Below are 12,477 nucleotides of genomic sequence, written 5' to 3'. Positions count from 1 at the left end.
TTTTGGGGCAACTTTGACCACCATTATTATTTTTCCTACTATGGTAGTCAATGGTGGCCAAGAATTGTTACAAGCATTCCTCCAAACATCTTTTGTACACCAGTTCTCAAGGGTGAGTAAATGATGACAGAATTTTTATTGTTGGCTGAACTGTCCCTTTAAATGTATTTCTCACATCAAGCTATTGAATTTCTATAAAGATCAATGTCAACATTATGCTAAATTTCTTTTATCCTTAATGTCTTTAAAAGCTTTAATCTTGAATAAGTCATTTCAGAATCTTCATTTTCGGGTGAACTGTTTTTTAAGAATGTCAACACTGAGCACTGGTGAAGGGTGAAAAGTACTGACCTCTCAAGCTCACTGATTTTTCTGTCCTTGTCATTCTTCTCGTTCTCCATCTGACGGAGAATATCCAGTAGACGATCGACTTCAGCCTGAGCTTTGGTGGAGTCCTCCCTGTGCCTCGCCACATCAGATTCCAGTGAAGAAATTCGCTCGGATAGCTCGGAGTTAGCCTGTGCGTTGACTGCAGCACTCTGGGCCTAAAAAACATCCGGATGTCAACACTGTGACTAAACATGCACACCCACGTATATTCACGTTGACGTGTTTCCATGCGTACTATTTAACTTTTATTCTTAGTTAGTGACAACCAGCAACTGCAGTAGTATTTGTATTTTGCATAGATTTTGACACCACCAACCTCTATTGACCCCATTGATAGTTGGAGTTTGCATGTCAACGTTAGCATCTAGCGACATACATTCACCTTTGGTTTACTACTTTTAATGTATTATCATTTTATGATGCACTTATTCTTATCCTGCATACTGTTTAGTATATGTGACCCTGGATCACAAAACCAGTCTTAAGTAGCACGGGAACATTTTTAGTAAAAGACAAAAATACTTTGTATGGGTCAAAATGATCGATTTTTCTTTTAGGCCAAAAATCATTAGGATATTAAATAAAGATCATGTTCCATGAAGATATTTTGTAAATTTACTACCTTAAATATATAAAAACTTTATTTTTGTGAGTGGATGTTCAGCCACAGTGCCCCTGATTAACAACTTCAAAGGCAATTTTCTCAATATTTTGATTTTTTTGCACTCTCAGATTCCAGAGTTTTAAACGGTTGTATCTCAGCCAGATATTGTCCTATTTTAACAACTCATACATCAATAGAAAGTCTATTTATTCAGCTTTCAGATTATGTAAAAATCTCAATTTTGAAAAATTTACCCATAAGACTGGTTTTGTTGTCCAGGGTCACATATAAGTATGCAAACTGTAATGCAGCGAATCAGAACGGTGCATCTCACCTTCTTCTAGGGTTGCCAACTTTGTCACTATGAAATATTGGACAAAATTTGAGCTGCAGTGCTAATTAGCATAATGCATGACGTCAATGCATCGTATTTGCGTTTACTCTCTAAATAGTTACGTACAACATTTTAGCACAACTAAATGCACAATAAAGCATTTCTCATTTACATATTTTCCGTTTCTGTTTTCAGACATAAATGAATAAAATAGTAGGCTACGCGTCCGTCTGGGTAACAAACTATGTGCATATGTACAGACAAACTACATTCATGTTGCTATGCGCTTTTCTGTCAAACGTTTGTTAACACCGAAACACTGCTTTGTGCGTGCCTCTATGTGTGTGTGTGTGTGTGTGCGTGTGTGTGTGTGCGCGCGCTTGCGTGCAAGTGTGTGTGACGCGGAGGTCTGAGGGAGCGTGTGAGTGACAGATGCATGCTTTGCAGATTCAGAAACAAAGAAGCATTTACTTAATGTAAACTGATGCGCGTCAGAGGGCTGTGATTAGATGACAGGTGTCGGTAATATCATTCGCAAGTGTCTTGATCACCACCGCTGCTGCTGCTGTTGCTTCGATCCGCGGAGCAGTCAATAAACTGGACATGGGAAGTCACGTACGGGACAAATCAGGCAGGCTCAATAAACGGGACGTCCCGGCTAATACGGGACGATCGGCAACCCTACCTTCTTCAGTTGATTCTCAAGCTTGATGCACTCCTCCCTCCGTTGTTCAAGAGCGATCTCTAGGCTCTTCAGTTTGGAGTCTTTCTTCAGGCCGGATGAGGCCAGCGACGACGCATGCTCTTTAAGATCCAACAGAGAAGTCTGAAACCAAAACGTAGTATAGATGTCATTATTAAGGTCATGGTTGACTCACTAACATTATCATCACCTTCTAAATTGACAGTTTGTAAACGTTTACGGACAGTTCACCCGAAAGTAAAAATTCAGTCATCATGTATTCACCTCATGTCGTTCAAAACCTGTATACGACTCTTTTTGTCTGTGGAACACAAGAGAAGACATTTTAAGAAAGGTTTTGTGTCCACAATAGAAGTCAATGGGGGGCAGTGTTGTTTGGTAACCAACATTCTTCAAAATATCTTCTTTTGTGTTCTCCAGAAGAAAAGTCATACAGGTTTGGAATGACATGACTTTTTTTACTCCACATTAGGGTGAGTACAATAAACAAGACAGAATTTTTATTTTTAGGTGCGCTGTCTCTTTAAGCACCGTCTGATGCTTCATTATTGAGTGCTAACCTCACGGTCTGACAGGTCTCCCTGCAGCATGCTGACTTTCTCCTTCAACTCCCTCAGCTCTTTTTTACTGTTGTCCAGCTCTTCTGCTTTCTCTCTCTCCTCACGGTCGCGTTGCTCCTTGAGACGCTCAATAATGCGTTCCTGTTTGGAAGCAGACGTAACATGAACACCATGCCAACATGACAGCACTTACAGCTCATATGAAATGTTTAAATAAACACAGATTTGTTTTGACTCCAGACAAGGACCGTGCTGATGTCATTTGGATGTGCACCAAGAGAGCACAATGGCTGATGGTGTTTCCCACAGTCTGGTACAGTAATGTTTTCTGGCGCCCTCTAGAGGTATCCTTGTTATTTACATTTCTATACTCTTAAAGGAACAGTTCACCCAAAAATAAAATTCTGTCATCGATTCCTCACCCTCATGTTGCTCCAAATTCTGATGAACACAGAGAAAGATATTTGGAAGAATGCCTGTAACCAAACAGTTCTTGGACACTATTGACTAACATCCGTCCTTCGGATGAGACGTTAAACCGAGGTCCTGACTCTCTGTGGTCATTAAAAGATCCCATGGCACTTCTCGTAAAGAGAAGGGGTGTAACCCCGGTGTCCTGGCCAGATTCCATCCACTGGCCCTTGTCAATCATGGCCTTCTAATATTCCCCACCCTCTGAACTGGCTCTATCTCTCTCTCCTCTCCACCTATAGCTGGTGTGTGATGAGCGCACTGGCGCTGTAGTACTGTGGCTGCCGTCGCATCATCCAAGTGGATGCTGCACACTGGTGGTGGTTGAGGAGAGACCCCCCCACATATGATTGTAAAGCGCTTCGGGTGTACAGCAATAGACAATAAAGCGCTATATAAATGCCTCATTCATTCATAGTAGGAAAAATTACAATGTGCCTCAAAACTGTTTGCTTTTCTGCATTCTTCAAAATATCTTCTTTTGTGTTCAATAGAACAAAGAAATTTACAACTCGAGGGTGAATAAATGATGACAGATTTTTTTGGGGTGAACTATTCCTTTAAAGTAATAATTCACTCAAAAAAAATTCTCATGTTGGTATAAAATGTGACAGTATTTTTAAATAAAAATCTTTATTAGTGTTAATCAGAAGATCATAAGGGAGGTCATATACATCTGGGATGGCATGAGGATGAGTAATACATAAGATTTTCATTTTTGGGTGAACTATTCCTTAGTTTAATCCAAAAGTATTTACAGTGCAAGTTCCTTTAGAATAGTGGTTCTCAAACTGGGGCCCCAAGATGGATCCAGGGGGGCCACAGATTCTGTGGCATTTTACAAAAAATATAGAAATTGATCATAAATGTTATGTAATCAAACCAAAATAATTGATGTTCTAGCATCTAAATTTAATCTAACTAAATTTGTTTTTGCTTTAATTAAAATGATAAGTTTAAGATTGTAAGTCTTTATTTGCGGCCCCCCTACAAAAAGGGGGCCTTACAATGAAAAGGTTTGAGAATCACTGCTGATGGTTTCATCGGATGCACACGCATGACCCAAAGTTAACTTCCGGACTTCCGGTTTATATTAAAATTTGATTGTATATCAATTGTATTAAATAAAATAAAAACTACTCGACAGTTATTAATTCTTTGCAGAGGTCTACCGGAAGTTACGTTTGGGCCACATAACATTTGTTTATCCCCGCTGATCATTTCATGTGTTCCCTGATAATCGAACCCATGACACTGGTGCTAGGGGTTCTCCACTGTTGAGCTACAGGATCATGACCTCTAACCTTCTCAGCCAGCGAGTCCTCCAGTGTGGTAAGGGCTGTGTCTGTATTAGATGTGTCGGTCTGTAGAGATTTCACCCTCTCTCTAAGGCTGCTCATCTGCTTCTCTTTATCCCTCAGCTGCTCTTGCAGGTTTTCAATCTGAAACGTGAGATGTATCAGAAGATTCATCTAAAATTGAAATAATATTGATTGGAAGCTCCAAAAGGCATTTTTAAAGCCTTTATTAACTTGTTACATGTGAAACAGCTGGACAAAATATTCTTGGGGATCTGACTGAATCATTCAACTGTTTTCGAATTAATTACATTTCGATCAAAGATTTTAAAACAGCATGCTCTGATGAATCATGCAAAAGAGCTCTAGGGGCATTTATCGGTCAATCTCAAGTTCATGTCGTCTTTAAGGATATGCGCCCTCACTTTTTTCTGAAGTACGTTGACTTTACGCTCCTTGACATCTAGCATGTCCTTCAGATCATGGATTTCCCCGTTCAGGGTGCTTTTTTCCTCTGACATTTCTTGGATCTGCTTGCTTTTCTTGTTTAATGTGGTCTCTTTCTCTTCCAGACGTAACCTCAGAGCATCAACCTGCAAAAAAGCATGATGTTAAAAAACAATCTGATGGGTCTATTAAAACACAACTTTTAAAGTGATCAGCTACCTCTGTCTGTAATATGGCAGCACGCTGTTCTTTGGCAGTCAGGGATTCTTTGAGCACTTCAATATGCTGTTTGCTGTCCGAGAACTGGTTGGTCAGGGTCTCCAACTTGGTCTGCAAGCCAAGGAGCTGGGTGTCCTTCCTGGAAAGGTCTTGCTTAACTTGATCCATCTAAATAACACAAGCAATGTGTATTTGTTTTAATGAATGATCCGTAGATACAGTGCTAAACCATTATTACAAGGAATGTGTAATGCAAGACGAATCCTTCTATGAGTCTTGTAAAGCAGATCATGTTGTACCTTGTTCTTCATGAATTTGGTGTGGTTGCGGTACACCTCCATCTGCTTGGCCTCTTCTTGCCGTTCTTCACAGCTGAGCATGCTGTTGGATCGAAGCATCATGACCTGGTCCTCCAGCTCTCTGAGACCTCGCTCTAAAGAACCGATCTGAGAATCCTGGGAGAGTGATCGAGATACTTTAAATGTAAGATTTTCACCTTCTCTTCATTTTTACGTAACCCTCTTTTCTCAAAGCAATAAACGCATCACAAACAATATACTCCTTTGTTTTTTAACCATAATAGCATGTTTTTTGGAAGCTGCTTGCATGGAGTATCTATGGTACATAAATTTCAGTAAAACCATGTTAATGGTACAATCTAATACTATTACTCGACCCTAGTGCCACCACATTTTAAGTGGGTTGTAAAACCAGTGTTTGATATATACTATGGTAATAAATTATTACATATTTTGTAAAGTCATTTTTTGTGTGATTCATCCATAAAATCATTCTACAGACCATTCTGTAAAAATAACCTTGATATCTTTCATATTGACTGAGTAAGTCCCTGTCAAATGTTAAAGTCAATGTTTAGGAAACCAAATTCAGTGTTGAATTTTTTGTAAAATAATCAAATTTAGTGTCGTTAAAATCATTCGTTTCAGTATTTATCATGTTAGAAACAAAAATGTAAGTACATAACTGTATCTGTATCATAAACACACATTACCTGTTTTTATTTTTGATGGCTATGACTACTGCGATGCTCCTAATGTCAAAATTAGTTTGAATTTTAGCCTCAATTTTTTATACGGGTCACTTTGGTCTTTTTTGGTACTTTTTGTGTTTAATATTGGATGCAAACAATGACACCAAATAAAGCTTTGTATTATAGTATAAATTAATGCTTTACATTGTACACCAATTTGCAAACATTCATTTTCCTTTTCACTGGGAATAAGGACACTGATATTTACTATATATCACTGCTGTCCTTCTGAAACCTCGTATCTCTATATTTGTGATTTTTCTTTTCGGCCATAAATCAATATGATAAGTCACCCTTTATGCTTGTCACTGGCATTTGCAAATATCTAACAAAAAAAACCCATAAAAAGCATTAAAAAGTGCTTGTCAACTTTGACAACACAGTATTCATTTATAAAGTCCAGTGTTTCGTTCCATTTTCTGGAAAACAACTAATTTGGACATCTGAGGTTTTGGAAGGACAGTGACGATATGTAACTCTTACTGTCATTATTCATTTCAATCAAGAACTAATGTGATACCTTCATCTCAATTACAGTCTGAAGAGCTTTGGTTTTCATAGTCTCTGGTGTCCCCTCGAGACGGCGATGCAGCTCCTAGAATTAAAGACACATGGTTTGCACTTCCTTCACACTAGAGCCAGAAATAGAGCTGCACTGATATGTCATCAAACCTTGAGGGAGAGTAATGCTGTTTTTCAGATAAGGCTTAAGTTCTCTATTATATAGGAGATTTATTATAAGTGAAATGCAATAAGATGAGGCATCTTATATCTGGTGCTTTGAGAGCTTTTGTGTATTAACTCTTTCCCCGCCAGCCTTTAAAAAATAATTTCCAGCCAGCGCCAGCGTTTTTTTTTACATTTTCACTCAAATTTGATGGCTCACAGTACATTTTCTGTAATTAATTTATGGACAAACAATATATCAAATGAAAGAACAGAGTCTTTGCTTTCAAACAAAGAAACTGTATTATTCTATCTTCATTTGTTCTTTTTTATCACTCCTTGGATGTGGGTAGGTTTCTTGAAATATGCATCACTTTGATTAAACAGCTGAGATAATTATCATTTTTTGGTCAAAGACTCCACCCAGATTAGACTCAGAACAATCATTAAAAACAGATAAAATATATACGTTCTAGGTTCAGAGATTCTGTACTTTTTCCAAAGGTGTGTAACAGCGCCACCTGCTGTACAACAGTACAAACACCGATTGCCGTAATAACTCGTCTTTGGCAGGGAACGGTTGATTTTTAAATGACGAGATAACTCGTCAATGGCGGGGAAAGAGGAGAGAAAAAATCTATACAGTAGTATATGACAAAATGTAGGCACTAAAAGTGATTTAAAGTGAATGTTTTCCCAAATAATTTAGTTTAATTAAGTTTTTTTTACAATCATTATTTAGTCTATTATATTTTACATTTTTATATGCTTTGCAATTTTGCAGAAAAAAAACTGCATGGTCTGTGATTTTTGTAAAAAAATACTTTATTATTTTTAATTTTTTATATGATTTGTGATTTTTTGGGAAAATACCAAAAACATTTTATACTTTTTATTTTTCAGTATGGTTTGTCATTTTGGCAAAAAAAACTATAAAAGATCATACTAAATACAAATATATGGTTCAAACAAATTAAGCAATTAAAACTTTTTACTCCATTCGTGACCCACCTCTCTCAAAGCAGCTAACTCTTTATCACGCTGTTCTATAAGGTTCTCCAGGTGGTGCGCGTGCATCTCGGCATCTGCGAGGCGACGGGTTCGCTCGTGATCCTCTTCGGTGGCTTTAGTCGAGGGGCCTTTGCTGTGCAACATCTCCAAGAGCTTTTTGACCGATTCATCGCGAGCAGCCAGCGTCTGCCGCTGGGTCTCCAAGCGAACCTCCATCTCCTCCAGGGTGCGGCGGAGTAAGAAAAGCTCTCGCGCCTGCCTCTCTTGCTCCTCGCTGGGCTCGCAGGCCAACGGTTCCCCGGGTGGCTGCAGCAGCTGGTTCAAGTCACGCTGGATGCGCAGCTCGGCCTGCAGTGCCTGCACTGTTGTCTGGAGGTGCTGTGACGGAAAACACTTATTATGACTATACATTATACAGTATATAGATATATATATATATAAAGAGAATTATAATATTATTGTATGTTGGCCCAAATATTAATTTTATATCATAAAGCCAGGTCCCTGCTGGATCTGAACCCTAGTCTTGATATTCTTCTGATCCATCTAATAATGGGGCAAACCCCCCAAAATAAACCCCAAACCAGTCTTGAATTCACACGGCTTGTGGTTGGTCTCTTTAATCTGTTTACTTTCAGTCTATCAGACTCTTGTGCCCACTGACAGTTCTAAATGTATCATCTCTTACTCCCAAATTCACCGTTCAGACAACAGCACTACATTGCAAACTTGATACCAGCCAAAAGGCAACTGAACAACAGTAATTATACCATTTCCCTAATCATACACACACATACGCAACTGTGCCACAATTAACCGTAAGGTCTTATTAAGCCCAACAGGCATGTAACTACTCGCCAAGAATCACCAAAATAACACAAACTAACAAGTGCTAAGAACCGGATCTCTCCGATGATGCGCGTGTTGATTTCAGTCGCAGGCGGACGGCGTGAGGAGCGTGATAATGCAGATTATGCTCAGGGAGGATAACCGAGCTGTCATTAGCTTAGTTCTGTACGCCACTTCGTCTGGTAATGTGTCATGACAACCATGTTGCAGTGAATCACAATTTGAAGCTAATCATTCAAATAAGGGAACGGAGATGGTGGGCTATACCCTGCTGTCGCTGATACCAAAACTGAGCCAATATAGTTTAAAAAGGACTACTGAATGTCTGTTAAATTCAGTGTTTCATGCTTCATAAGTTTGGAGATAATGCTCATCGAGCATGTTGTGGCATGCAGGCAGGAAACTCAGCAGTCCGCCACTTGGCTTTTAGTGTCATTTCTCAGTAGAGGGACTGTAATCTTGGCATTGGAAACTGGGGTGGATCTTTAACCATGTATTTCTCGGCCTTATATATTTAGGAAAATGCACTTTGTACAATATAAATGTGATGTTCATTTCATCTATGAATAGCTGAGTGCATTAAGTGTTAAGTGTGTGTTATGCTGCAAAGATTGTATTTTAAACATATCACTCAACTAATTTTGAAGCGGTTTATTGGCCATCAAAATGGTATTGGCTTCATACATTTCTTTGCCATCAAAAAGATAGTGGTGAAATCTACTTTTGAAGAGATATTTTACCCACAAATCATCACGTCATCATTTTTTTCACCCTCATGTCGTTCATAACCTGTTTGTTACTCTCTCTTCAGTGAGTAATCAACATTCTTCAAAATATATTTTGTGTTCAGCATGAAGAAAGTCAATCATGAGAGCAAATGATGAAAGGATTTTCATTTTTGGACAAGCTATCCTTTTGAGCACATAGACACACGCATATTTCAGCCCAACCTACATATCCGAAAATCTTGGAAATTGTTTATGTCTGTCCTTATCTGACACACCCATTTTAGGTCTATGTTTGTACATACTGCTCACTTAAAACTGTTAAGTGTATACAGCATACTTAGTGTCTATACTAAATAGCGTGTAAAATAGTACACATGATGCATCAAAAAATGTAATAAAAACGAATAGTGCGCTAAATTAAATCACTTGACCACATTTTGGACGTAACTGTTATCATTGTGTTAAAAATGACTTCATTCTTAGCATTTTGATCAAACAATGTCACAAAAAAAAACATTTGTTAAATTTTTGAGTTGCCATTACCTCCTCTCAAAATGCAATGCGTTGTGGGATACAGTAAAAGCACACTGAGCTCTGTTGTATATTACAAATTTTGCCAAATGGAACGTTTATGCATGTTATGCATACTGAAATTGTTTCAGTACAATACTGTGCACAGTATGTGTATTATATACAGTACTAGAAAAATAGTAAGAGTACTATGGAGCATAGATCCTGAAGCAGAATCAGGTGAAAAGTCTTATTATTTAAAATGGGTAGCTATCGAACACCAAGAACAGGGTTGGGAAAACCCTATGCAGCATAAATGATTTAGTTTATAAATCAGTACAGAACTACTCTTTCACAGATATACAGTCCCTTTTAATACTGATTTAGGATACTAATGCAAAACTAAATTCCTTTAAGCACACGCTTTAACTCGAAATCCCATTGAAACCACTAAACTGCTCTCAGTTTGGCAATAAATGTCCACTTTTACCCATAATTAAAAACAAGCATTCAGCCAGAGGAACCCACCTGTGTCTCATCCTGCACCGCACGGTACTGCTCCTTCCACACTACTATTTTGGAGGCCTCGTCTTTTCGCAGCGCGCGCTCCTTTTTTAGCTCGGGGCTCCAGAAGCTCTTGATGGAGCTCATTGAAGAGTTGAGTTTGCTCTCCTTAACATCTATCTCCTTCCGAAGAAGCTCATTTTCCCTCAGCACCTCCTTGAGCTGGGCTTGCAGCTCCATGATGGTGTTGTCCCTCGCCTGACGCAAGGAGTGAGGAACAGTTGATGCCGCATGCATCTCCCCTCCAAAGCCCATGGAGTCGGTCGACACCGCCGGAACCATGGCCATGTCAGGCGTGCTGCCCGTCACTGCTCCTCTGACCCCGTAAGGAATGCTGCCACCGAAACGGCCCGTTGTCACCCCACCCTTGGGGAGATCAGATGAGGTGCCGATTGCCACTTCATTGTCACTCATGTACATTGGCCCTGATGTAGCGTAGGCAGCATTGAGGGATTGAATGTTCTCCATGGAGAGCGTCTTGCCTCCTGAGCCCCCTGGGCCTCCCCCGCTGCCCCCCATGCTGTTGGTGCGACGGTGGCCCATGCGGGGTGACCGAGGGAGACGTGGTGAGCGGCCCGAATTGCCCTGGTTATTTCTACCCCCGCTGTGATTACTGTCCATTTTGCTCACCGAGCGTGAACTTCCGTACATATTGGCAAGCTCGGAGTTCAGGCAAGGGCAACCTCCTAAAAATGAACGTTGAAGGAATGCGCTAATAAACGGGCCACTTCATCACATGTGCTCGAAAGGAATGTGTGTGCTTTATCTGTCCAGCAAAGATCAGTCTTCTGATTTTTTTCAGGGGATGAAATAGAGCAACTATTAGACCCTGCAAAAAAAAAAAACTTTTAATAATAAAACAATTTTAAAAAAGCCATTATAATTCAAAACTGCATGGCACTGCCTCACCCATAATACATCTATTTTGTCACCTATGGTTATATTAGTCTGCGAGAGAAAAAAAAAAAAAAAATTTGAACAAACAAAATAAAAAAGATGCATAATGTAATGTTAAGAAAAGCAATTTACATACCCATTTTATATAACCATATTACTGCTATTGTTCATTTTACAAGTCTTATTAGAGATATGGCTCGTGCTATAGACATCTTGTATGGGTGGCAACGTCAAATACAAACATAATCTACCACATAAATAATCACTTGTTCGTAAACGTAGAAAACACATCTCCCATTTACACCGAGTGATTGAAACGAGCGAAAGGTGGGGTTTTATTGTAAGCTCATACTACAAGGTTATCAAGCATTTAATGTCAACCGCTATATAAACGAGCTTACTTATTTTAAAGCAACACCTATTCAATAACCTTTTTAATACCAATATTGTTTTTGTATTTAGGTGAAGGCGGCTGATCGCACAGTGTTGACAAACCAACCAGAAGCATCGGCATTTTCCACACATAACGTCAATAGTAAAGCATTTAAATGCGCATAAACACTGCCTACAATTCATTTATTTGTACGAATTATACATTAGGATATCCTCAACCTATCATTCCGTATAATTAAACACTGACAATCCCACTGCAAATATCTCAGCGTCAACCCTGAGCAGCCTCCCTCAATGCCCTTCTTCTCCATCATTGCATGGCTTAACACATTTATGCTTCCTCTTTTGTTTGAAATAACTGTTCACCAAATACGACAACAAATGCTGCTATATGAATATAAACATTTGTATATTAAACAACTGTAACGTCAACTATGATTCGCATTTTTATCATTATACATTTTATAAACCACAATGGGTGTTAATATTAAGATTTTTACTAAAATCACATTACCTCGTATGGCTGATCTGTTTCATCCGATACGGAACGATCGTCTGTCCATAAGATGTGTGATGGATGGGAAGCGGCCTATTTTTCTTTGTATTGCTTTAACATTTTATTATTTGCAGACATACAGCAGCATCTTCCCAGAGCTAGAGGACTTCAGTGACGTAACGCCTACGCTGCGCGCTCACAACGTTCGCCGCTATCTGAAATGCCAACGCCATGCTACGAAGGTCATGTTAAAAATCGGCCACGAATCTTGATTCTTGAAAAATAT

At 39.1% G+C, this 12,477-nt stretch overlaps 1 protein-coding gene across 5 annotated transcripts in view; it reads right to left on the bottom strand.

Moving 5' to 3' along the window:
* The window catches only part of erc1a (ELKS/RAB6-interacting/CAST family member 1a), a 32,998-nt gene extending 20,579 nt beyond the window's left edge, over positions 1 to 12,419 (bottom strand). For 2 of the 5 annotated variants that reach the window (XM_057329308.1, XM_057329311.1), the window contains exons 1-11: positions 12,210 to 12,419; positions 10,370 to 11,234; positions 7,755 to 8,132; positions 6,598 to 6,672; positions 5,326 to 5,481; positions 5,027 to 5,194; positions 4,786 to 4,953; positions 4,367 to 4,504; positions 2,592 to 2,732; positions 2,014 to 2,154; positions 352 to 545 (exon numbers count right to left, since the gene is read on the bottom strand). In XM_057329308.1, coding sequence (XP_057185291.1) covers positions 352 to 545; positions 2,014 to 2,154; positions 2,592 to 2,732; positions 4,367 to 4,504; positions 4,786 to 4,953; positions 5,027 to 5,194; positions 5,326 to 5,481; positions 6,598 to 6,672; positions 7,755 to 8,132; positions 10,370 to 11,056 — 2,246 coding nt within the window. In that variant the 5' untranslated portion in view covers positions 11,057 to 11,234; positions 12,210 to 12,419. Of the gene's footprint in view, positions 1 to 351; positions 546 to 2,013; positions 2,155 to 2,591; positions 2,733 to 4,366; positions 4,505 to 4,785; positions 4,954 to 5,026; positions 5,195 to 5,325; positions 5,482 to 6,597; positions 6,673 to 7,754; positions 8,133 to 10,369; positions 11,235 to 11,314; positions 11,354 to 12,209 lie in introns of all 5 variants that reach the window. The other 3 variants (XM_057329312.1, XM_057329313.1, XM_057329310.1) reach the window with 2 other exon arrangements.
* Positions 12,420 to 12,477: the final 58 nt, after the last annotated feature.

Source organism: Triplophysa rosa, linkage group LG3 (genome assembly GCF_024868665.1).
Source record: "Triplophysa rosa linkage group LG3, Trosa_1v2, whole genome shotgun sequence".
Taxonomy (NCBI): Eukaryota; Metazoa; Chordata; class Actinopteri; order Cypriniformes; family Nemacheilidae; genus Triplophysa; species Triplophysa rosa.
The sequence above is the reverse complement of the archived record's forward strand: the minus strand, read 5'-3'. Positions and strand labels throughout refer to the sequence as shown.